Here is a 26788-nt window from a genome sequence, read left to right as displayed (position 1 = left end):
CATGATTTGGTACATGTGCCTGTTTATCAGGGCGTTGGAATTAGCCATGCGCCAGTGGGTCGCGGCATTCCGTTCGATCCTTCTGCCCACCAGATCCATCCTTTTGCTCTCCTTATCCGGTGGTGGGCCCGAGGTAGTGGGTACGTTAGCCCTCCTCCTTGCTGTGGCCGTGATAATGGAGTCTGCGGAGACCGTGCCCTGAATGTAGGCCGGGTCCTTTGTGGCATGCTTGTACTTCTTCTCAGTTCTGGGAGTTACTGCCTTGCATGTTGCGGGCTCCCTGAAAGCTTCCTTCCCCTGAGCCAAGACGCTCTCGAGCATTGGAAGGAACTGGCTCCTCGTTTGTGTTGGGAGCAATGTTTCTAGAAGGAAGTCTGCTTTCTGCTTCTCTTCGTAGAGCTTGAGCTTGAAAGCTGCTGCGGCAGCTTGTATCACCGAGTTGTAGGCCCCGATGTCGTCCGGCGGCGAGGGCCTCGAGGGGTAAGTGTCGACCACCTCCTCCGGGCTGTCGGTGTCGACATCTATGTAATCTACCTGCTGTAGGTCAGAGGGTGTCGAGTCTGCGTCCGTCCTGCTTTCCTCTTCCTCCCCATAGTTGTAACTATCGTAGGGATTCTCGTACTCCTCCTGGTCGTCGATCACCTCGACGTCCTGGTCTTGTTCCTCGACGACTTCGGCGATCTCTTCCTCCTCCTCGACTGCCTCCATCACCGGTGGCTTGGTCTTGTGAGGGATCGTGAAGGCCTTCTTCTTTGCATCGAAATCTTTCTTCCGCTGCATGATGTTCTCCATTTCGGCCTCGAGGCGCCTTCTCTTCTTCTCCATCTCTGCCGCGTGTTCCGCGTCGGCCGTTCTTTTCGGCGGATGGTTCGTCGCCGTACCTTTCGGCGTCGAAGTTTTCGACGTCGACGTCGGACCGGGTCTTGGGTCTCTGGTCGTCGTCGTCAGTTTTGGGTCTTTCTCCCTTGGCGTCGATCGATCCTTTTCGGGGACGATTCTCTACGTTTTCTGCTGATCAGCAGCCCTCGGCCCCGGGGACTCCTTCTCGGAGGATCCGCTGGGCCTGGGAGTATTCGCGGACGCCGCTTTTTTTGGCGTCGGCGTTTTCGGGGTCTTGCCCTCGATTTTTCTAGACTCAGAGTCTCTCGGGTTCTTGGGGGCCGAAGAGTCTCCTACCTTGTCAGAAGTCTTCGTGTAATCGGTCTCTACGACCGTGTAGCTGTCGTCTTCGGCGGCAGCGTTATCTTCTTCCTCGGAGGACATCCCCAGCTCGTAGAGGGACGGAGTCGGGGCCTTCCCCTGCAGGGTGGCGTGTGCTACCCTCTGCCTCTCTCTCACGCGAAGGGTCTTCGGGGCGAAGGCGGAACAGGCGTTGCAGTCTCCGCTTTCGTGGTCCACCGGTAGGCAAAGGTTGCATACCGGGTGCTGGTCCTTCTGTGCGTACTTGTGGTGGCAGTTACGGCAGAACTTGAACGGCGTGTTGTCCATCATCGAGCGTCCAGGGCCTCTCTGGTCACGTGTTCGTCGACGGTCGTCGATCTCGATGAAAAAACGCCTTCTCCTTGCCGGCTTTTCGTCGATGAAGTCCCCTGCAGTCTTCAGATGACTTCTCCTCGTCTTTTCTGTATTTTCTTTCTTCTTTCTCCAAAAATGTCTGGAGCCCAAACGGGAACGATCCAGACCCGACCGCGGAAAAAAAGAATCTGAAGATGGCGCCCAAGAGTGGGAGCTTCCGCAGGAAGCATCCCGACGTCACCGGAAATACACCCAAGGGGGTGTGACGCCGACGCCCACCTGGGCTACAAAAAAACAAAAAAAAAACAAAGAAAAGACTACGAATCCGGACCCAACCACAAGACCGCGGAATAATGCACAGCATAGTGAATCCAGAAAGATTCACGCTGCAAAACTAATGGCTACCTACCCCTGGGGTTACTACGCTCTCTATATGACCACTTCCAGTGGGAAGTAGGAATAACCATGTCCCAGAGTTCCAAATTCTGCCATAACCAAGATGGCAGACTTACATTTTGTATCAAGAACATGTAGTCCACTTTAGTGGTGAAACTAGCCTGAGGGTGGAGATCCCTCTCTGACTTCTAAATTTCTCACCTCTCCTGGCGCCAAATGTGCCCTGGGCAGGCGGGTTGGCATCCCATCTGGCCTGAGGGAAGACATATTTGCATACCAAAGATGGTGAGCTCCTCTAAGCTCCCTGCCTCGGAATGCTAATTCAAGAGCCTTCCTGAAGGAGGTGTAAAACACCTCCTTCCAGAGCAGGCATTGTTCCTGACTGAGAGTGTGGACTCTCACCCCGGGGGGTCAGAAACCCATCTGCGGTGGCAGGCTGAACTGGACCAGTCAGCCAGCACAATAGAGGGCTGGTAGGTTTCATAGGGTACCTCTAAGGTACCCTCTGGGTGTATGTATTAATAAATCCATCACTGGAATCAGTTTGAGTTTATTAATATGTGGTGTTTGATAACAAACACCATATGTTTCAGTAAAGCCATTATGTAACTGGGAAACTTGGTTTGACCATTACCCAGTCCATACCTTAAGATGGCATCCCTGCTCACTTGTAATATTCAGTAACAGAAATAGTCACAGGATCATATCTGCTCATGCAGATATGTCAGCACATAAAATATAATGCACCCTGTTTGAGTGCTCAAAGGCCTGCTGTAGGGGTGACTTACATATATTAGATGCAGTGACTGACATGGCGCACAAATGTGCCATGTCAGGTTTTCACTCATGGTTTGCACCATGTCACGCAGCCTGCAATGGCAGTCTGTGTGGAATTTGTGTGTGGGTCCCTTAGGGTGGCATAAGGTATGGTGCAGCTCTTGGGAACCTCTTTAGCACTCATGCCCCAGGTACCTGGGCTACCATTTACTAATGACTTACTGGGGTGCTAAAGTCCTTAACCAATTGTAGCACAATTAGGAAAAAAACTTGTTTCGGGGAAGGAGCACTGGCACAGAGGTCTGGTTAGCAGGCCTCGGTTCACTGCCATGGTCTACAATCAGCATCTAGCAGCTAAGAAGTGGACAAAAAGTGGGGGGGGATAACGGCAACAAAAGCCCAGTTTCCTGCATTTGGTACATCAGATTGTTTGCAAGTAGTTTTTTAAAGAGAGGAATCGATTACAGTGTTGAGGTGAAGACAGCGCCGCAGGAGGTCCAACTACACATTTTCACCGCAAGGCTAGAAAAGATGAGATTCTTTCAAATATTGACCAAATGCTCGAAGTAAACTGCCATTACAAGTTACCCGGCATATCGCTAAAAGGTTGACGGCTCAAGTCTACGCACTGTAACTATGAACACTACGTCGCAAGTGCTAAGCAACATATACAGACACAATGTTACATCAACTGCCTGGATACTTGGCATATGAGAATGACGACATGAAGTGGCTACTATGAGATCCATTAAACAAGGCATTGACGGTCGAGTGGGACAACCAATGATATCAAAAATAGCAAAGGACATATACAAGATGCAAGTGGAGGCATCCTGCCTTAAATATTTAATAGTATGAAACAAACAAGGAGGTCTTCAGTGGAGGAGTAACATCTCAAGAACGGCTCAAAAGCCAAGAGAACATCAATAAAACAATCTAAATACATTTAGGTAAAAGAACATTTTTTGTTAAGGATAGTTTATACTGACCAGTGCCTAAACTGGCAGCATTGATTCCAAGAGGGTTTGACACGGTTGGCGTTGTTTGGCTTGTATTGCCGGTGCTCCCATCACTGCCTGTTGTCGGTGTTTGAGATGCAGGCGAGGAAGGATTCCAGGGATTTGGTAAAGGCTCTCTGTTTTCGGTCCTCAAAGGTGGAGCAGCAGAACCATCTGTATTACCACCCAAAGCTGAGAAGGGGTTGCTGCCAAACTAAAATAAAACAAAAATGTTAAATCGAGAAAATAACTTTCAACATTGTGTCCCTGTTTCCATGCCGACAGACTGAGTAAAAACTTTGGGTAACCTGGCCCGACTTAAGTAGGTGCGCCCCCAAATCTGATGCTACTTAAACATATAAATTGAAAGGAATGTATTTCACCTTTTAAAACCCTTATGTTCCATTTTATCCTAAATAATACAGTGGCTCCAAAGTGCTTGTGATAATGCAGCTTGGGCCACATTCACACTTTTAAGAGGGATGGCTCACAGTACCAGATCTACAGCCCCTGGTGCACACCACACTCACCCTTAAGGAGTAATGGACTAATATATGTACCAAGAGCATTTTTCCAACCCGATCCCTAGGTTACCATTAAATGTATTGTATCTGCCTATTCTATGCTGGCCCTTGCCTTCAGAGAGCTGAGTGACCGTAGTTTTATATGAACTTCTCTGCTGAATATTCATTCATTGTATCTCTAATATATTTTATTGCATTACTAGTCTGCCTACTTATGGAGGGTGTTATATATTTTGTATGTCACATTTTGACAATTTCATTGGTATGTAAAAAATTTCCAGCAAAGGTGCAACATATGCTGAATGGTATACAGGACCGAAGTAGCTACTCCCCCTCCCCGGTTTTATACTTTTTTTTTCAAAACATTCACAATTACGTAGCTTGTTCAAAACCACATAACGAAAAAGTAATCATATATTCTTCTGTCAGAGCAAATATCTTGTGAGCATGGCGTAAGACCATCACCCTGATCATTCTGCCAACCGTGCAAGTGCAGGGTTATGTCTTAAATCTCGCCCAATCATTGCCATTGGTTCCAGTTAGTCCATTGTATCCAACTTTAGTTAACCAGTTTGGCTCAATGTGTTTGTCTTACACTTGACTGGTCTTGGAAGATTAATCGTCCTAATGCTGTCCAGTTTCCTTGAAATAGCCACATTTTCACCGAAATAGGACTCATCTTCATTACTAAATCCTAACCAATAATGTTATTCCTCTATCTTTTGTCCCACAGCTTGCCACTGTTCTGCATCATCTTGTTTTCTCGTATGCCACAGATGAGCAGTGAACACCTGACAATAGTGCAGGCAGCTAATTGGCTAACCAATTAGATACTTTCACTTACCAGTGCTTTCCCATGTGCAGAGCGAAATAAGAACAGAAAAGACTGGGAATACAGCAGATTCATCATAGTTTCCTAAGGTGGTTGAGACTTAAAGCACCTCTAGTCCCATTGACCCCACTCTTATTCAATGTAAAAATAAACACCAAAAATAAAAAAATCCAGACATTTTTTCTTAGTTATCATTGGTTTTTATAATATGCATGCATGCGGGTCTGGTGGCTTAGTGGACTAATGCGTCCACTATTAGGCCACGGAAGGGGCCTGTGTTTGACCTCCTGGTCACAGGTTTAAATCCCGGTGGATCCATTCAGCCTTTCATCCATCTGAGGTAGGTAAAATGAGTACTATTGAGTTGGATAACAATGAACATCTGTTATTCAGCGTCCAGATACCCTTCTCAGTGAACGTGCGCTTAACAAATACACATGTTATGACCAGAGCAATTTTGTGTGACAACGCAGATCCGAAAGAATATCTCCTATAGTAATAATTTTACCCACCCACAAACAAAACCATCACAAAAGTAGTCCAAGAAAATTGGTAGTCAATGAAGAGGCCAGTACACGTACTCTGCTTTGTACCTGTTCTCTCGCTGCACTGAACATGGGCTCTTGAATGTCAGTATACATCCTGCGCAGAGCATTGTAGCCCCCAGGAATGCTCTCAAGATTGCTGAGAGCTCGGTCCTGGTTTCTCATCATCTCCTGCATCATTGCTGGGTTGCGGGCCAGCTCCATCGTCTGGGGGAAAACCAAAGAAAATGTGGAAATAGTGTGCACTGATTAGACCCTCAATCAACAGTACCAAAAAGAGGCTTCACTCTACGTGCCTTTAGGAGGTGTGGGGGAACACAAAGTTAATACTTGAACGTCATGCTGATGCAATTGGCAAAGGTGTTGCTTTGATTTCTTCTCAAAAAGAAGTACAATCAGTAAACAAGTGAAAATCTTAAATGTTCGAGGCACTTATTACAAAACTCTGCAGTACTTTTAAGATGTGAAGTTTAAAGAGGTTTAAAGATCTGGACAAACACGTTCTGTAATCATAATTGACTAAACAGCCACAAAGACGTCAGATTTTCTTCCCTTCACATGACCTCTTAGCTGCTAAAGTAGGAGAAAAATATAGATCACCTACCTGGAAGAAGGCAGCCACACTGCCAGTTCGGATATGCTATTTTAACTGCAACATATACAAGGAAATTATACTCATTTGTAACTAGTTTTTCATCAAGGCACACTTAGGTCTGTTGATGAGCACTGAACAGATTCACTAATGTGTAGGATGCCAGAATACTTGAGGGAAAGCTTTGTTTCATGCTTATGTATTTTTTTGGAAGATTGGCAACTGCAGTCAGTTGGAAAATTTTAGGTTTTTTTAAATTTAAGAATAAGCTGAAAAAATTGTCTGGAGGCAGCCTCAATTGGAAGGGATGGATATTGTGGGGAGAGAGGGTGGGGCTACTACAAGAAGAATATTGCTTCTGTCCGACATGGGACGGTTCAGATAAGGCAGTCAAAGGTGAGCAAGCACTCCCAATACACAGCCAACACATTCTTTTTTTTGTGTTTAACATTAAAATATATATACAGCTGGTTTTCCCTGTCTTGGAACCAAGGCATCAATGGTCTTGTAGCCACTCTATGCCAGACATTATTTTTCTTCATGTGACAGATGTTCGGGCTGTACAACATCAAAATGTTTTTTTCTGCATCAAACCCCCATCATGAGCCTCACGGAATGGTTCAAATGTCATACTGTTGAAATCGGTCATGGTGACTGTGGGAAAATGTGCAAGTAAGTGCCCCATGAGGATCCATGCATTTCTTTTTGAATGTGGCAAATTGTAGGAGAGTAGGGTCTGCAATCCTATGATCACCCAGATTTTTGCTTTTTGCTGCACTGGTTTACGACTTTCCCTGGCTGTGGGCCTGCTAATCAGACCCACAGCCTAGCTGTTCTCTCTATCCAAATTGTACTCAGGTACTGAATTGGCCCTGGGCCCTCTCCAAGTCCCTGTACCCAGGGCTGAGGTGCACCCAGAAGTCTCCCAGGGGCTGAAGCATGTATTGTGCCACCCCTGGATTGACTAACTAAAACTGACACAACTGGCTGCACGACAGCTGGGGCAAGGTGGTGTACTCACCCTTTGCTTTAGATATAGTATACCTATATCTAACCCTAAAAATGGACACACAGATCTCCTATCAGTCACTCCTATGGCAGGCCTTAACAATCCTGAAGGCAGAGTGCTTGGAATCGTGTGAGATGGTGCTCTGGCATGAGCTGAGCCTGTCTGCGGCTTTCGGGATCCATCCCGTAGCCGTTTCCATGATATCGCATACCATATACTCTTAAATGCATTATAATCCTCGCGGTTATGTGCCAACTCTGGTATCGCTTTATCAAAACATGTCGAGTAAGGTGTCATACGAATTGGAATACTAACCCCTCGCCAATTCTGGCGACGGGGTTAGCATTCCACCCTTCTAGAGGGACACGACATGTATGTAACCCCTAACCCCGGTTAAAGTCAGACAGAGCCTTAGCATCCACAAAATGGATGCTGCCACCGAGACACAAGTCTGCCCTCCTGCTGCTGGGAGTCCTCCCAGAGCAGGAGATAAGGACAAAGGGTTTCCTGCCAGGGGCGGTGCCAGCACCGTCCCAGACAGGGTTTTGTGTATTGTAGGTAGGCAGGGCTTTAGAGGAAGGTGACTGCACGTGGCACCCCGGTGCTCACTGTGCATAGGCTGGCTGGAACCAGTTCCAGGGTCACTCCAGACCCTGTGCTGGGGAAAAGCCCGCCAAGGAAGTGGGTGTAACCACCCCCCTCCTAGTCCCACCCATAGGGCAGAACTTAGTCGCGTGCCAGCCCCCTTTTACAGGATAAAGGTAGAGATTGGCCCCCTTCCAAATCAGATCATCTTTGAATCCTGAAACTACTTTCCACGAAAGGAACTCAAGACTTCTTCCTAAGATTTCTCCCTTGTGACTAAGGAGTAGTCACCCTGCATCCGCAGGCACCATCTAAGAACACTGCGGTCTGCTGCAAGTCCTTCCTCCGGAATCCGACTGCCCAGCTCGACGAGAACCGGCTTCCCTGGCACCTCTGACCTCTACCTGCATCATCAGTCACGCTGAGATTCGTGGGTGTGACGAGACCTCGAGGGACCGGCCATCTTCAAGACTGCACGACTTCTTTCCAGCAAGCCCGCCGAGTGAATTCCTGGTGAGTGCTTTGGGGTCCGAGAAGCCCCCACCCTGAGCAGCTCCAGCACCGAAGAGCAGCCCCCCAGCATCTCCACGATCTGCGTGGGGCCCTTCTGCTTTTTACTGCTCACCGCGTTGTTTGGCTACTAGCCCGCTGGCTTGTGGCCTTCCTGACGACGCCCGACGACATTTCTGCTGCTGGTCTGGTTGCTCCAGACTGGCCCTTGCTTCCCTCCATCGGAGAAGTACCCTGGACCCTCCTGGTCCGCCCAAGACGCCATTTTAGGTCCACCGCGTGGGCCTTGCATTTGCCAAGACTTGTTGCCCAATTCTGGGTCCAGCGACGTCGACAGCAAGAACCTTCGTGGGACAGCTCGCACCTCCATCCTGGTCGCCGACAACGCCTCCTGGTCCGAGAGACTGCAGAGCCCAGCAGCGCCCACTCACCTGACTGCGGTGACTTCGCCCGGTGCCATCCTGGTGCCCACTTAATCACTGGCTAGTGATTCAAGAACTTGGTCCCCTCTGCTTTCAGGTTTTCTTCTTCCTTGATCCAGGCTTGGATCCATCGAACTTTTCTTCACTGGTCGCCTGCCAGCAACTTCTTCCTTCCAGGCTCCTGGTCCGGCAACGAGATCCCCGACGTCTTTTCAGACCTATGCAGCTGCAGCCCCTGGGCTAGGTAACTTCGGCACTCCGGTGTCCCAGCATAGCCTCACTATCCAAGGGTCAGGATCCACTGTCGTTTTCTTCCCACCAGGTCGGGTTCGCCCGTGAACACTAACTTTGCCTTTACTAGCCTCCATAGACTTTGTCCCGCATCCCGCGTGAGAGTGCACACTCTGCACCCGAGTCCCCTGGGTCTCCTAGTAGTAATCTAACGATTCCCTAGTCCAGTCCTAGCGATTCCAAAGCCTATTAGAACTGTTACTTACCTGCTAGTAATTCGCATTCCACTTTTAAAGTATATGGTTTTTCGTGCCCCTCGGGCATTTGTGTATAACGTGCTAACTTAAGTATTTTCGTAAGAGTTTTGTTGTGTGCCTAGCACCCTGTCCTCAAAGAGTACAGGGTTGTTGTGATTCTAATAAATACACTGTTTATTTTCATAACACTTGTGTGGTGTCCTTTCACTGGGTGTTCAAGGGGTAATGTGATGGTAAAACAGCTGGCTTAACACGCCCTCTAGAGTCTTAGCCTTAGACTGCTCTATAAGGTTGACTTACAACCAATCATCAATAAGGGTTGTTTGGACTGATATATAGTGATCACTAGAATAGTGAGCACTGCACATCAGGCCAACTTCTCACATTGGTGAGCAGCGGTTGGGATTTGAGCTTGCTGTTGTTTTACCACACATGCCCTAAGAATATCTTGTGAAAGATCACATAAGTACTAAAGGTACATATAACTTAGCTTAGAATACTCTGAGTTCTACTGAACCAGCTGTTGTAGCTCCTAGGGCCTAGCACACCCTAAACTACAACTCTAGCAAGGGATCAGTAGGCAAACATATAGTGTAGGTAAGTGCACCACTTACACCTCACTAGAAAAGCAGGTCGACTCAGGGGGACTCTACTGAGACTCCCCTGGTCAGTGTTGACCCTCCACAGGTCACTTCAAGATATGCAGCTCTCAGTTTTCAGGAGATGAGACAAATCTGTGTCTCCAGGAAACTGAAGCAGGGGTCTAACCCCACCACTCCCTTTCTGATAGGTCTCTTAGAGACATATGATGCCAGAAAGCTTTCTCAGTTACATGAGAACATGCCAGCCTTAGAGGGAACCTCTGGGGATCCAGATCTCCACAACACTGATTCAGCAGTTGAGGAGGAGGATCAGGAGGTACTCTCTGGGGATGAGGTAGACAAGGGTCTTGAGGTAGTCAGAAGGCTAAATAGGACCAACTTAGACTTACTTGGGCTAGGATCTGGGGGCCCCCCAGTACTAACCCGAAGTGGGCCTAACCTTGGAGTTAGGAGAGATTGAATATGCTACTTACCAGTATGCATCTGTTCTTGGCATGTAGGGCTGCTAACATTCATATCTTAGCATTAGATCGCCGCCTAGTGTTGGGCTCGGATGATTGCACATTGTTGTCCTGGAAGAGTCTTCGAAGTATCCTGAGATAGGTGGCTCCTCCCCTGGACTACAGTGCGCATGGGCATCGGCTCCATCCCCAGATTGTTTTTCGCCATTGTGGCAGGAGATGGAGTGAAAGTGTAAAGGATGTCCATGCTAATGAGTAAATACAATAGTATATCTGCAGCTGCGACAGGCACCGGGGAGGAGGGCGGGCGATATGAATGTTAGCAGCCCTACATGCCAAGAACAGATGCATACTGGTAAGTAGCATATTCAGTTCGAGGCATGTGGGCTGCTAAATTCATATCTTAGCATAGAATACATAGCAGTCCCTCCATCAGCGGCGGTTGCCCGTGCCAGCTGCAGAAACCTGAAAAAGTGTCTTGAGAACAGCCTGTCCTACAGCTGCTTGCTGCTTGGAATGCACATCAACACAGTAGTGTTTTGTGAAGGTATGTGGTGTGACCCACGTGGCTGCTCTGCAAATATCCTCTAAAGGAATGTTCCCTAGGAAAGCCATGGATGCCCCCAGTTTGCGTGTGGAGTGCGCTCTGGGGGGTATTGTTAAAGTGCGCTTGGCTTTCTGATAACATATCTGGATGCACTTAACAATCCACCTGGCTATCCCTGCTTTAGAAATTGGGTTGCCTTTGTGTTGTGGTGCGAAGGCAACAAAGAGTTGTTTTGTCTTTCTAAAGGGTTGTGTTCTGTCTATGTAGTACATCAACGCCCTCCGTACATCTAAGGTATGAAGCATTCTTTCCGCCACCGTTTGCGGGTTTTGAAAGAATGCTGGTAAGTCGATAGTCTGGTTAAGATGAAACTGTGACACCACCTTAGGAAGGAATTTAGGGTTAGTGCGTAGCACTACCCTATTTGGGTGAATTTGAATGAACGGCTCTTGTATGGTGAGCGCTTGCAGCTCACTGACACGCCTCAGAGACGTAATAGCTATCAGAAAGGCCACTTTCCACGTAAGGAATTGGAGCTCACACGAGTGCAGTGGCTCAAATGGTGGCCCCATCAGTCTGGTGAGAACGACGTTGAGGTTCCACACCGGAGCTGGTGGCGTTCTTGGGGGAATGACTCTCTTCAGACCTTCAAGGAAGGCTTTAATGGCGGGCACTCTGAAGACAGAGAGGTGCTGCCTGTTCTGAAGATAAGCCGCTATGGCTGAGAGATGTATCCTAATGGAAGTGTACGCCAGATTGCACTTGTAGAGATGTAACAGATAGCAGATGATGTTGGGAATAGATGCATCTAGTGGGTTGATGTCATTGGACGTACAGTAGATGACAAAACGCTTCCACTTAGCAGCATAGCATGCTCTAGTAGTTGGTTTCCTCGCCTCCTTGATGATACTCATGCATTCTGGAGGTAGGTTAAGGTATCCAAACTCTAGGACTTCAGGAGCCAGATCGCCAGGTTGAGCTGTCGTGGATCTGGATGCTGAATGTCTCCATGGTTCTGCGTCAAAAGGCTGGGCGTGAGGCGCAGTCTTTGATGCGGCACCACTGAGAGTTCGAGGAACGTGGTGTACCAAGCTTGTCGTGCCCACGTGGGAGCAACCAGGACGAGAGTCATGGAGTGCTGCCTTAGCTTTCTTGCGACCAGCGGTATTAGAGGGGCTGGCGGAAAAGCGTATGCAAATTTGCCTGACCAGTTCATCCATATCGCATTCCCCTGCGACTGTGGGTGAGGGAACCTGGCGGCAAAGAGTCGGCATTTTGCGTTCTCCTTTGTTGCGAACAGGTCTATCTCCGGATGACCCCACTGCTGGAAGAACGGGTGGAGAACCGAAGGGTGTATCTCCCACTCGTGCATCTGATGGCTGTATCTGCTGAGCAGATCCGCCATCTGATTGTCCTTGCCCGGGAGGTGTTCTGCCATGAGGAAAATGTTCCTCTGAATGGCCCACTTCCACATGCTCTGAGCCAGATGAGACAGCTGTGGCGAGTGGGTGCCCCCCTGTTTCTGAATGTAGTACATCGCGGTCATGTTGTCCGTCCGGACTAGCACGACCTTGTTGCTCAGATGTGCAATGAAGGACTTGAGCGCCATGAAGATCGCCATCAGTTCCAGATAGTTGATGTGCATCTTCTGTTGCTGCGTCGTCCATAGTCCCTGCACTGTGTAAGTGAGCACATGTGCTCCCCAGCCCTGGAGAGATGCGTCCGTCGTCAGGACAATCTGCGGCACGGGCTCGTGGAACAGTCGGCCCTTGCAAAGGTTGTGTGGAGTCCACCAATGCAGAGAGTCGTATGCCCGACTGGTAACCAACACTAGGTCTGTCAATTGCCCACGAGCCTGTGTCCACTGATTCGCTAAGCACTCCTGGAGCGGGCGCATATGTAACCGTGCGTGAGGGACTATGAAGATGCAGGAGGCCATCATGCCGATCAACTGCATGAACACTCTCGCTGGCAGGGAGTGTCTTGGTCGGAATCGTTGGATCAGTGACTGAATGCTGTCGATTCTGACTTGGTTTGGCTGAGCCATGGCTGTCAGGGTGTTGATCGTAGCACCCAGGAACTGCCGGACATGTGCCGGCTGAAGATGCGATTTTGGGTAATTTAGGGAGAAACCCAGATCGTGAAGAAGGTGAATTGTAGTCGACATGTCTGCGGCGCACTGTTGCTCTGACTTGGCTTGTACGAGCCAGTCGTCTAGGTAGGGGTAGACATGGATATTCTGCCTCCTGAGGTGCGCCGCCACTGTCGCTAGACACTTGGTGAACACCCTCGGGGCCGTAGTGACTCCGAAGGGTAGGACTTTGAACTGGTAGTGCCTGCCTTGAATAGTGAACCTGAGGTATTTCCTGTGTGACGGGTGTAGTGGAATGTGGAAATAAGCATCCTTGAGATCTAAGGTCGCTAAGAAGTCTCCCTGGTTTAGCAAGGGAAGAATCTGCTGTAGTGTAAGCATATGGAAATGCTCTGACAGTATGTACAGGTTGAGGGGACGTAGATCGAGAATGGGCCTGAGAGAACCGTCCTTCTTTGGAATAAGGAAGTACAGGGAATATACCCCTGTGCCTTCCTCCCCCACCGGCACGAGCTCGATTGCGCCTTTTTGCAGCATCGCCACCACTTCCTGCTGCAATAAGTGCAAGTGCTCTGCGGACATAGGCCTTTGCCTCGGTGGGATGTTGGGCGGAGTGGATGTCAGCTCTAGGCAATAACCATACTGGATTAGTTGTCGCACCCACCTGTCTGTGGTGATGTTTCTCCAGACGGGCAGGAACTGCTGCAGTCTCCCCCCGACAGGTGTTATGTGGTCGGGGGGCAGTGACAGAAAGTCACTGTTTGCTTGGAGTAGAGGTGCGGGAGCTGTTGTTTCCTCTGCCGCGACCTCTGTTGCTGTTATTCCTATAACCTCCCTTGTTCTGTTTAGAGAACGAGGATTGCGTTCCACCTTTGGAGAACTGGGATTGTTGCCCCATCTGTCCTCTGGTGACTCCACGTGCACCTGAGCGACGAAAATTGCTGCCACGAAACTGTTGGGACTGCAGGGCCCCCATAGACTTAGCAGTTTCCGTGTCCTTCTTTATTTTCTCTAGGGTGGTGTCAACATCCGGACCAAACAGGCTATCAGGATTGACTGGCTGATTCAGAATTGTTGTTTGAATATCCTGCTTAAACCCTGAGATGCGTAGCCAGGCTTGTCTTCTCAGCATAACGCTAGTGTTGATAGCCCTAGCAGCTGTGTCCGCAGCGTCAAGTGCACACTTGATGGCTGCGTTTGATATTAGCTTTCCTTCCTCAATAAGCATTTTGGTGCCTTCTTGGAACTGTGGGGGCAGGTGTTGTATAACCTGTTCTAGGGTGTCGTAGTGCGCCCTATCATAACGCGCCAGGAGCGCCTGTGTATTTGCGATGCGCCAAAAGTTTGCCGCCTGTGCAGCCACTCTTTTGCCTCCTGCCTCAAGCACTTTGGACTCCTTATCCGGGGGAGGAGCTTCACCCGTTGTCTGGGAGTTGGCACGTTTCCTGGCATTGGCAACCACAAGAGAGTCCAGTGGCAATTGTCCCCGGATGTAGACGGGGTCCGCAGGCGCAGGCCTGTACTTCTTTTCAATGCGAGGGTTGACCACTCTCGCCCTTGTAGGCTCCTTAAAAATGTCACCAGCATGTTTGAGAACACCTTTCAGCATAGGAAGTGTCTTTACTGTCCTTTCAGATATGGCAAAGGTGTCAAAAAGGAAGTCTTCCTCAACCGGGTCGGCATGCATGTCCACATCATGATTGGCTGCCGCCCGTTCAATTAGTGCATGAAATCCTGCTGAGTCCTCAGTCGGGGATGCACGTGCATTAAAGGTCTGCGGGTCTTGGCCCACACCTTGGGTGTTCTGGTCACCAGTGTCGTCGTAAGAATCTGGTTGTACATCAGGTTCATCGACAGGGAAATTGTACTGTTCATCCTCATCATATTCCTCACCCACAGAGTGTTCTGGGGAGGGAGTAGGGCTCCGTCTTGGAGGAGGCTGAATCGGTTCCGTGAGGCCTGAGGCGTCAAGGGGCACCCTCTTCTTTTTCAACGGGATGACGTAGGGGTCCACCGGCTCCGAAGTGATCTTCCGTTTATAGAGTGTCAGCTTGCCGGTGGCAGCATCGATGAAATGCTCTGAATCGTCTTCCGATTCGAGTACACGACGTGGAAGAGGGCCAGGCAGCGAGGAACCCTGTTTCGGAGCCGATTTCGTCGAAAACGCTTTCGGCGCCTCCTTAGGTGGCAAGAGAAAAAGGAGTTTCCCAGAAGGCTTAGCCGGAGCGTCCTTTTGCGGCTGCGGTGATGGCATCGGAGCCGATGGAGCAAAGGCTTTCTCCCTGATTCTCTGCAGTGACTCCGCAATGGGGGACGGTACACTGCCAGTGGGTTTCGTCGCCGACAAGGATGCTTTGAGCGGTCCCTCGGGTCCGACGTCCTCGCGGGCCTTGTGCGGTTTGGGCGCGGAAACCGCCTTCGGCTCCTCCGAATCTTGAGGCCGGGGCGCAGACTTCTTGGGCGTAGCCTCTTTGGAGCCGACCTTGGCGGGCTTGGACGGCGCCGGAGCCGCTGATCCGTGCCGACCATCTTTCTTGGGGGCCCCTTCCTCGGGCGTCGGCTTCGATTTCGGAGCATCGGAATCGACAGACTTCCTCGGCTTCTGCGGACCGGAGGTCGACGGAGCCGACGGGGTGACGGGCACCGACTTCTTCACAGGCACGGCAGCCATCTTAGGGACACTCGAGTCCTTTGGTTTCAGTTTCGATTTCGGGTCGGCCATTTTAGGTGTGGACGACCCCGACGGTTTCAGTTTCGGTTTCGAAACATCGTGCCCAGCAAGTGAGTCCGTAGCCGGGCCCGAAGGCGGGGCTGTGGCTTGCGGCAACGGGTCCTGGGTAAGGCCGACAGGCGATCCCGTGTCCCGGTCGGTATCCTCGAAACCTTCGGGGCAGAGCTCGTCCGCAGAGCTATCCGCCGCGGCCCCATAAATCTCATCGTCGTCTCCTACCTCTTCGACGTATTCGAGGACCTGACCCGCGACTCCGTCGTCGTCTCCCGGATCCGCCTCGACCTCCGTCTGTGATGGGGAGATTTGTAGAAGGTGACCCTGGACCTCTTCTTCCGGGTCGCCGAAGATGTTCTCCGGATCTGGGGCCGCTTGCCTAGCTTCCAAGCGCACCGCGCGCCGAAGCTTGAGAGTTTTCTTGGAGCGGAACTGTGCACAGGCCTTGCACTTGCCGTCGTCGTGGTCCGGTGAAAGGCACTTGTTACACACAGGGTGTAGATCGATGTGTGGGTACTTGGACCCACAGAGCGGGCAGTACTTGAACGGGCTCCGCTCCATGTCCGTAAAGGCTCGCTGTCGTGTCGCGATGAGAAGGCCTCAAAGTTTAGAAAGCGAAGAAAACTCCGCTTATTCCGGCTTCAAGAGACGGAAGACTCGAGACCGAGCGCAGACAATACCGACGCAAGAAAAACGAGGCCTTTTGGCCGGTAAAAGATAGTTTTACTTGGTTCCGACAGTAAGACGTCGAGACCACATCCGAACCCAATGGCGGAAAAAAACAATCTGGGGATGGAGCCGATGCCCATGCGCACTGTAGTCCAGGGGAGGAGCCACCTATCTCAGGATACTTCGAAGACTCTTCCAGGACAACAATGTGCAATCATCCGAGCCCAACACTAGGCGGCGATCTAATGCTAAGATATGAATTTAGCAGCCCACATGCCTCGAACAGATCTCTTTCTAGGGACTCCAATAGATCTCTGCACTCTAATGCCTCTTCTCAGGGGAGAAGGAATCCTCCACAGAGGAGAGTTACTTCCCCTCAGAGAAGGGAGCATGAGGCTAGGATGAGACAAGCTGAACTGAGGATTGAAAGGGAAGAAATTGCCCTGGCCAAAGAGAAGCTTGCCCTGGCAAGAGAGCAGCAGATGAGTGGGCTAGCTCCCACTGGTGGCAGCAATCTCCCAAGAGATAGAGAGAAGGGTTTAGATACTAAACACCTGACTAAAATAGTGCCCCCCTTTAAGCAAGGGGATGATATCCAGAAATGGATGGCTGCTCTGGAGAGGGCCTGCACTGTGCAGGGCATTCCCCAGAGTCAGTGGGCAGCTATACTGTGGCTCTCCTTTGATGGTAAAGGTAGAGATAAGCTCCTCACTACAAGAGTGGAGGATGCTAACAATTACCAGGTCCTGAAGAACACACTGGTTGATGGGTTTGGTTTAACCACTGAGCAGTACAGGTTGCTGTTCAGAGACACCCAGAAAACTCAGTCTCAGGACTGGTCTGATTTTGTGGATTGTGCCACTAAGGCTTTGGAGGGCTGGTTGCTGGGTAGCAAGGTTACAGATTACACAGGATTGTATAATCTAATGATGAGAGAACAAATTTTGAACAATTGTCAGAACCAGTTGCTGCACCAGCACCTTGTTGATTCAGATCTGACCTCTCCCCAAGAATTGGGAAAGAAGGCAGACAAATGGGTCAGGACAAGGATCAAGCAGAACCAGAACCAGAACCAGGGTGGTCAGAAGAAAGCAGACCAGAAGGGTAATGTTAAGAATGAGCAAAATGACCAGAAGTCTTCACCAGGTCCCCAACAAACCAAAGAGGGTGGGGGTCAGGCTTCCCAGAAGAAGAAGACTCAAGAAGGCCAGTCAAAAAGGTGGTGCCAGTACTGCAAAAGTAAATCTCACTGGTTTAGTGAGTGCACCAAAAGAGGAGGACAAACTCCTGCCACTACAGCTCCTAAAGCAACTGCACCCCCTAGTACAGTCAGTAGTGGTAGTGTCACTCCCAAGGCATTAGTTGGGTTAACCTTGGGTACTGAGGGGTCTGACAACTTAGTTGGCACACTCACTCAGGCTGTCCTTGTCTGTACAGGGGATATGGATATGTCCCCTGAAATAAGTCCCAATACTTTGGGCAAATACAGGCAGACACCTTTGATAAATGGCAAAATGGCTCAGGCCTATAGGGACACTTGTGCCAGTGTCACCATGGTGACACCTAACTTTGTGGACCCTGGACAGATCGTGCCAGGTACTGATTTCCTGGTGACCAATGCCAGCAATGTCACTACTAGTCATAGTGTGGCAATTGTGGCTTTCTCCTGGGGTGGAGTGAAGGGACAAAAGAAAGTTGTAGTCAGTTCAGACCTCCCAGTTGATTGTTTGTTGGGCAATGATTTGGAGTCATCACAATGGTCAGAAGTGGAGCAGAGGACTCACATGGAGATGTTAGGCTTGCCAGCACATGTGCTTGCTGTGACTAGGTCACAGGCCAGAAGATGCCCCACTGAACAGGTGCTGGATCCTGAAATTATGGACCAGACACCTCCCAAGAAGAAGAGCAGTAAGGGTAAGGCTGTGCCTTCCCCCTTGCCCCAGGTTGAGGATCAAGTCTCTGAGGAGGCTGATCTAGAAGAGCTGAGGGAAACTGAGCCTAAAGAGCTTGAACTTGATCAAGTTGAGTTTCTGGGCTCAGGGGGACCCTCCAGAACAGACCTGGGGAAGGAACAGTTGAGCTGCCCTTCCCTTGAACCCCTCAGACAGCAGGCTGCTGCTGAGGCTGCAGGGAATGCCACAGGTGCCCACAGGGTATACTGGGAAGATGGACTCCTGTACTCTGAGTCAAGAGACCCCAAGCCTGGTGCAACCAGGAGGCTGGTCATCCCCTTGTCTCTGAGAGGTTTCCTTCTCACCTTGGCCCATGAGATTCCCCTTGCAGGTCATTTAGGTCAGACAAAGACTTGGGACAGGCTTGTCTCACACTTTCACTGGCCCCATATGAATGAGAATACCAAGGAGTTTTGTCGCTCATGTGTCACTTGCCAAGCCAGTGGTAAGTCAGGTGGCACAACAAAGGCCCCCCTCATACCACTACCTGTGGTGGGGGTTCCCTTTGAAAGAGTGGGGATTGACATTGTTGGTCCAATGGAACCCCAGACAGCATCAGGACACAAGTTTATACTGGTGGTGGTGGATCATGCCACCAGGTATCCTGAGGCTATTCCCCTTAGGACCACTACAGCCCCTGTAGTGGCAAGAGCCCTAGTTGGAGTGTTCTCCAGAGTGGGTTTCCCTAAGGAGGTCGTTTCTGACAGAGGTACAAACTTCATGTCAGGATATCTGACTGCCATGTGGAAAGAGTGTGGTGTGAACTACAAGTTCACCACACCCTATCATCCACAATGCAATGGGCTTGTTGAGAGATTCAACATGACCCTGAAAGGGATGATTCATGGACTACCTGAACCTCTTAGGAGAAGATGGGATGTCCTGATCCCCTGCCTCTTGTTTGCTTACAGAGAGGTCCCACAGAAGGGGGTTGGCTACAGCCCTTTTGAGCTTCTGTATGGGCATCCTGTAAGGGGACCCCTGTGTTTGGTGAAGGAAGGATGGGAGAGACCTCTCAGAAAGCCTGCAACCAACATAGTGGACTATGTACTTGGTCTCCGCTCCAGGATGGCTGAGTATATGGAAAAGGCATCTAAAAACCTTGAGGCCAGCCAGGAACTTCAAAAAGCTTGGCATGACCAAAAGGCTGTACTGACTGTGTACCAGCCAGGACAGAAGGTGTGGGTGCTGGAGCCAGTGGCCCCAGCAGCTCTGAAAGACAAATGGTCTGGGCCCCACACCATCATTGAGCAAAAGGGAGAGGTTACCTACTTGGTGGACCTTGGAACTCCCAGGAGCCCTCTCAGAGTGCTCCATGTTAACAGGCTCAAGGCATATGTTGACAGGAAGGACATGAGCTTGCTCATGGCCACAGATGAGGGACAGGAGGAAGAGAGTGACCCTCTCCCAGACCTGCTCACTCAGAATCCTGATGATGGATCAGTTGATGGTGTTGTCTTTTGTGGCAGCCTCACTGAACATCAGCAACAGGATTGCAGGCAAGTCTTGCAATCCTTCAGACATATGTTCTCTCTGACACCCAGCCAAACTGATTGGTGTACCCATGATGTTGACACTGGAGACAGTCTGCCTGTCAAGAGTAAAATCTACAGACAGCCTGATCATGTTAGAGACTGCATCAAAACTGAAGTGCAGAAAATGTTGGAGCTGGGAGTCATTGAGCCCTCAGATAGCCCTTGGGCTAGCCCAGTAGTTCTAGTGCCAAAGCCTCACACCCAGGGTGGTAAGAGAGAGATGAGGTTTTGCGTGGACTACAGAGGCCTCAATGCAGTCACTAAGACTGATGCCCACCCAATACCAAGAGCAGATGAGCTTATAGATAGATTGGCTTCTGCCAACTTCTTAAGCACATTTGATTTGACAGCTGGGTATTGGCAAATCAGGTTAGCTGAGGAAGCCAAACCTAAGACAGCATTTTCTACCCCTGGAGGGCATTATCAATTTGTGGTAATGCCCTTTGGACTGAAAAATGCAACTGCCACCTTCCAAAGGTTGGTGAATCAAGTCCTCACTGGGCTGGATGACTTCTGTGCAGCTTATCTTGACGATATTGCTGTCTTTAGCTCCACCTGGGAGGATCACCTGGTCCACCTGAGGAAAGTGTTAGAGGCCCTGCAAAAGGCAGGCCTCACTATCAAGGCCACAAAGTGCCAGATAGGGCAGTCACAGGTTGTATACCTGGGCCACCTTGTAGGTGGAGGCCAGGTTCAGCCACTGGAGAGTAAGATACAGGCCATCAAGGACTGGACTCCTCCAATCACCCAGACTCAGGTTCGAGCTTTCTTGGGCCTGACTGGGTACTATAGGAAGTTTGTCAGAAATTATGGGTCCATAGTGACCCCCCTTAATGACCTGACAAGCAAGAAGATGCCAAAGAAAGTTCAGTGGACAGCAAGCTGTCAGAAAGCATTCAATGACCTAAAGCAGGCCATGTGCACAGCACCTATCCTCAAGAGTCCAGATTACTCCAAGCCATTCATTGTCCAAACAGATCCTTCTGAGTTGGGTGTGGGAGCTGTTCTGTCTCAACTGAATTTTGATGGTAATGATCAGCCTATTGCTTTCATTAGTAGGAGGTTGACACCCAGAGAGAAAAATTGGTCAGCTATCGAGAGGGAGGCCTTTGCTGTGGTCTGGGCCCTGAAGAAGCTGAGGGCCTACTTGTTTGGCACTCACTTCACCATTCAGACAGACCATAAGCCCCTCTTGTGGCTAAATCAGATGAAGGGTGAAAACCCCAAACTGCTTAGGTGGTCCATTTCCCTACAGGGGATGGATTTTACAGTGGAGCATAGACCTGGGACTGATCACAGCAATGCTGATGGGCTCTCCAGGTATTTCCACTTAGAGCAAGAAGACTCACCTGGTCAAGGTTAGTTTATTGTCCCAAAGTTTGGGGGGGGGTCATGTAGGAGAGTAGGGTCTGCAATCCTATGATCACCCAGATTTTTGCTTTTTGCTGCACTGGTTTACGACTTTCCCTGGCTGTGGGCCTGCTAATCAGACCCACAGCCTAGCTGTTCTCTCTATCCAAATTGTACTCAGGTACTGAATTGGCCCTGGGCCCTCTCCAAGTCCCTGTACCCAGGGCTGAGGTGCACCCAGAAGTCTCCCAGGGGCTGAAGCATGTATTGTGCCACCCCTGGATTGACTAACTAAAACTGACACAACTGGCTGCACGACAGCTGGGGCAAGGTGGTGTACTCACCCTTTGCTTTAGATATAGTATACCTATATCTAACCCTAAAAATGGACACACAGATCTCCTATCAGTCACTCCTATGGCAGGCCTTAACAATCCTGAAGGCAGAGTGCTTGGAATCGTGTGAGATGGTGCTCTGGCATGAGCTGAGCCTGTCTGCGGCTTTCGGGATCCATCCCTTAGCCGTTTCCATGATATCGCATACCATATACTCTTAAATGCATTATAATCCTCGCGGTTATGTGCCAACTCTGGTATCGCTTTATCAAAACATGTCGAGTAAGGTGTCATACGAATTGGAATACTAACCCCTCGCCAATTCTGGCGACGGGGTTAGCATTCCACCCTTCTAGAGGGACACGACATGTATGTAACCCCTAACCCCGGTTAAAGTCAGACAGAGCCTTAGCATCCACAAAATGGATGCTGCCACCGAGACACAAGTCTGCCCTCCTGCTGCTGGGAGTCCTCCCAGAGCAGGAGATAAGGACAAAGGGTTTCCTGCCAGGGGCGGTGCCAGCACCGTCCCAGACAGGGTTTTGTGTATTGTAGGTAGGCAGGGCTTTAGAGGAAGGTGACTGCACGTGGCACCCCGGTGCTCACTGTGCATAGGCTGGCTGGAACCAGTTCCAGGGTCACTCCAGACCCTGTGCTGGGGAAAAGCCCGCCAAGGAAGTGGGTGTAACCACCCCCCTCCTAGTCCCACCCATAGGGCAGAACTTAGTCGCGTGCCAGCCCCCTTTTACAGGATAAAGGTAGAGACTGGCCCCCTTCCAAATCAGATCATCTTTGAATCCTGAAACTACTTTCCACGAAAGGAACTCAAGACTTCTTCCTAAGATTTCTCCCTTGTGACTAAGGAGTAGTCACCCTGCATCCGCAGGCACCATCTAAGAACACTGCGGTCTGCTGCAAGTCCTTCCTCCGGAATCCGACTGCCCAGCTCGACGAGAACCGGCTTCCCTGGCACCTCTGACCTCTACCTGCATCATCAGTCACGCTGAGATTCGTGGGTGTGACGAGACCTCGAGGGACCGGCCATCTTCAAGACTGCACGACTTCTTTCCAGCAAGCCCGCCGAGTGAATTCCTGGTGAGTGCTTTGGGGTCCGAGAAGCCCCCACCCTGAGCAGCTCCAGCACCGAAGAGCAGCCCCCCAGCATCTCCACGATCTGCGTGGGGCCCTTCTGCTTTTTACTGCTCACCGCGTTGTTTGGCTACTAGCCCGCTGGCTTGTGGCCTTCCTGACGACGCCCGACGACATTTCTGCTGCTGGTCTGGTTGCTCCAGACTGGCCCTTGCTTCCCTCCATCGGAGAAGTACCCTGGACCCTCCTGGTCCGCCCAAGACGCCATTTTAGGTCCACCGCGTGGGCCTTGCATTTGCCAAGACTTGTTGCCCAATCCTGGGTCCAGCGACGTCGACAGCAAGAACCTTCGTGGGACAGCTCGCACCTCCATCCTGGTCGCCGACAACGCCTCCTGGTCCGAGAGACTGCAGAGCCCAGCAGCGCCCACTCACCTGACTGCGGTGACTTCGCCCGGTGCCATCCTGGTGCCCACTTAATCACTGGCTAGTGATTCAAGAACTTGGTCCCCTCTGCTTTCAGGTTTTCTTCTTCCTTGATCCAGGCTTGGATCCATCGAACTTTTCTTCACTGGTCGCCTGCCAGCAACTTCTTCCTTCCAGGCTCCTGGTCCGGCAACGAGATCCCCGACGTCTTTTCAGACCTATGCAGCTGCAGCCCCTGGGCTAGGTAACTTCGGCACTCCGGTGTCCCAGCATAGCCTCACTATCCAAGGGTCAGGATCCACTGTCGTTTTCTTCCCACCAGGTCGGGTTCGCCCGTGAACACTAACTTTGCCTTTACTAGCCTCCATAGACTTTGTCCCGCATCCCGCGTGAGAGTGCACACTCTGCACCCGAGTCCCCTGGGTCTCCTAGTAGTAATCTAACGATTCCCTAGTCCAGTCCTAGCGATTCCAAAGCCTATTAGAACTGTTACTTACCTGCTAGTAATTCGCATTCCACTTTTAAAGTATATGGTTTTTCGTGCCCCTCGGGCATTTGTGTATAACGTGCTAACTTAAGTATTTTCGTAAGAGTTTTGTTGTGTGCCTAGCACCCTGTCCTCATAAAGAGTACAGGGTTGTTGTGATTCTAATAAATACACTGTTTATTTTCATAACACTTGTGTGGTGTCCTTTCACTGGGTGTTCAAGGGGTAATGTGATGGTAAAACAGCTGGCTTAACACGCCCTCTAGAGTCTTAGCCTTAGACTGCTCGTATCCATGCTACTAGGATAGCTGGTCTATAAGGTTGACTTACAACCAATCATCAATAAGGGTTGTTTGGACTGATATATAGTGATCACTAGAATAGTGAGCACTGCACATCAGGCCAACTTCTCACACAAATCCTTGTGTTTCAGGATTTGTGCAGAGGTGAAAGCAGCAAGGCACCAAAAGCAGACAATCTTCACCACTGGCTGTGTGGTGGTTCTCCTATAATCCAATACTCCTCTGTGAAGTGTTCTCCTACGGACTGAGGAACAAGTACTTTTACTACCAGGTGCCTGTTGAAACGGACAAAATACAGACAAGTATGTTTATAGGCCAACAAAGAGAATGTGTGGACCAACTATATAATAATCTGCTTCCCCCTAAAAGGAGCCATAAGAATAGGACTGCTGGTTGACTTTGCTTTCCACTTAACTCCTGGTTAGTGCGTTAGCCTAGTAGGCAAAGGTTACAGAGTGGTAGATCTTTTTCTAGATTTACTGTTGCACAAGGAAGGAACAATAGGATTTTGTTTTTTCTTCCAGCTTCTTACAAGATGCAGAATGATAGGGAGATTATACCTACAAGATGTTGGATGTGTTGAAATACAAAGTAGTTAAAAAATCCATGCAAAAAAAGGCAGTTTCTAGTGTTATGGGATGCTTTGTGTAGAAATCAGGAAATACGAGTGACAGTGAACTACCTCAGCCATGCCCTCTTGGGTAGCAGTCAGCCTGGGTATTTAAGTTAGAGGGAACTATTTTCCTTCAGAAAGGATGTTGATGTTTTTTGCTCTTTTAAAAAGAGATGTTAGTATTAAAAACAAGCATTTGCAATGCAATAGGTCTCGCAGCATTAAAGTTTGAGTTATTGGCATTGTATATGACAATGTGTTGCATTAAATTTTTAGCAAAGTCTGTATTGGTGTATAAAGATGATTTGCAAGATGATAGCGATGGAGTGGGGGATAGACTGCTAGTTTTGCAGTTATAAGCATATATTGTAAGTATGTGTTTTTATGATAAAATGTGTGTGGTTGTGTGTGTAGTTGTGTGTGGTAGTTTGTGTGCTTGTGTGTGGTTGTGTGTGTGGTTGTGGTTGTGTGTGTGGTTGTGTGTGTGGTTGTGTGTGTGGTTGCGTGTGTGTGTGTGGTTGTGTGTGGTTGTGTGTGGTTGTGTGTGTGTGTGTGTGTGGTTGTGTTGTTGTGTGTGTGGTTGTGTGTGTCAAGGGACAAGCACATTACAAGTTGGCGTTTCTATATTGAAATACGTAGCTAACAATCAAAACGGAATTATGTCACTGACTCGAATACCAATACATTAATTAAAGCTGTGCTTGGAAATGGGAAGAGTGCGATAGGAAGAGCTCTTGTTAAACAAGCCCAAGAGAGGTGAGTGCACTAAAATTCCATACTAAAAGACTCTTAAAAAATATTCCATTGGAGAAGATCGGTAAACCATAGACTAGACACGTGTCGGAGAACAAGCAAACGTGGGAAATAAGGGTGTAATGTGGCCCGGAGAACAGCAGACACATCACGGAAGAGGGGACATGAACCACACTGAGATGTGATATGATGATATGGAGGGAGAAAGGGGTGAACCGCGGGGCGGCCAGGACAGGTATGAAGTGGGCAGGAGAATTACTAAAGAAGAGGACAGGGCGTCGATAGAAGACCACCTAAAAAGAAAGTTGTTTTAAGGTCAGTGCACCACTTTAATGATTTTATTTTTATCTTGTAAAACATACATGCCCCCGATGACTTTCTCAAAAAGCCCCTCAAAAATATTCAGTCCTTATCCGGGATTTGCCTAAGCGTTTGCATACTGTAATACTGTATGGGAGTTTGTGGCATTGGATGGAGAGGTGCTTATCACGAGGTTATAACAAAGGACAGTGCTCCACTATAATGCTTTTTCTTGTTAGGAATATCACAATTGAGTTTGCCACTTTCGACCTGTGCGCAGTTTGAAAAAATATATTATTGTCTACGTGTGCTCATGGAAGACAATTTCTACGGACTTGAATCTAGAGAATGCTGAAGTGATTCTGGTACTTTTCTGACCCTTGCTGGTCGTTTTCTATCAAGACAGTTAAATAGAGGCAGTTGAACATAAAAAGTCCCTAAGTGGAAGCAGAGCATTCCTAGGGGTGATCTCCAGAGCCCACAAAGAACATACACATATAAGTGTATACTAAAGTATATACAAGAGGTCTTGAATGCTCAACCTAAAAACATTAGCCTTGTCCTAGACCCCATAGATAAGCCGCGTGTATAACGCGGTTTTGTACATAGCAGTGAACCGTTTGTCGCATGTCGGTGTGTGTGGTGCTCTCAGTGGCATAGGACACATATCTTTGCTGCAGTCAGTCCTGTAGCCGGTAGACATCGCCCATGATGTGTTACATCTCAAAGGTCAAACTTGTAATTAAAGATAACCAAAGGTTCTTCTAAATCACTAGGGACTGTAAAGCCTATCTAAGAGGTCCAGTTTGTGTCGAGTTCCGGGCACTGGTAAAGGTCACGGGTGCGCCACCAGCAGGTCGGTTGGTGCAGCAGGCCTGCTTGCTTCAGCCTGAAGACTGACCAGTACCAGTCATGGAGTATTTTGAAAAGTGTGACTGTCATTCTGGATTTCTGGACACCCTTGTCCAGGTTATAATGAGATCTGTCCTTCTGTAGTGGTTGTCATTGTAGTGGTGTTTGACGTAGCAGGGGTTGAGAGTACAGATGTTGCACCGAGAGATTATAGAATCCTGAGAACGCCCCCTTAAACTGGCCACACAAGGTCGGATATTTCTTCAGTTGTCCATGGTGGGGTTGGCCAAGATGGCTTGCGAGGGAGTGTTTCAGTTGCCAATAGTGCCGCATTTGGGAGGTAGGTAGGCCAAATTCAGACCGCGATGACTCAGAGGGTTGGAGCTGAGTATCCTGCACCAATTTGTCGATGGTAAGGATGCCATAGAGGCCTGGAGAAGGGCCTATCAATGCAGACGGCGTCATTGTGCCACAGTGGCATAGGTTTGTGTAGCCCTGCATCACAT

The 26788-nt window shown here is 49.5% G+C and overlaps 1 protein-coding gene across 2 annotated transcripts in view; it reads right to left on the bottom strand.

Moving 5' to 3' along the window:
- Positions 1-26788, bottom strand: part of UBQLN4 (ubiquilin 4) — a 140390-nt gene that overhangs the window by 30107 nt on the left and 83495 nt on the right. Inside the window, exons 5-6 of one of the 2 annotated variants that reach the window (XM_078669492.1) lie at positions 5624-5794; positions 3678-3900 (exon numbers count right to left, since the gene is read on the bottom strand). In XM_078669492.1, the coding sequence (XP_078525618.1) occupies positions 3678-3900; positions 5624-5794 (394 nt within the window). The remainder of the gene's footprint in view (positions 1-3677; positions 3901-5623; positions 5795-26788) is intronic. The other variant, XM_078669493.1, reaches the window with a different exon arrangement.

Source organism: Lissotriton helveticus, chromosome 12, assembly GCF_964261635.1.
Source record: "Lissotriton helveticus chromosome 12, aLisHel1.1, whole genome shotgun sequence".
Lineage (NCBI taxonomy): Eukaryota > Metazoa > Chordata > Amphibia > Caudata > Salamandridae > Lissotriton > Lissotriton helveticus.
The sequence above is the reverse complement of the archived record's forward strand: the minus strand, read 5'-3'. Positions and strand labels throughout refer to the sequence as shown.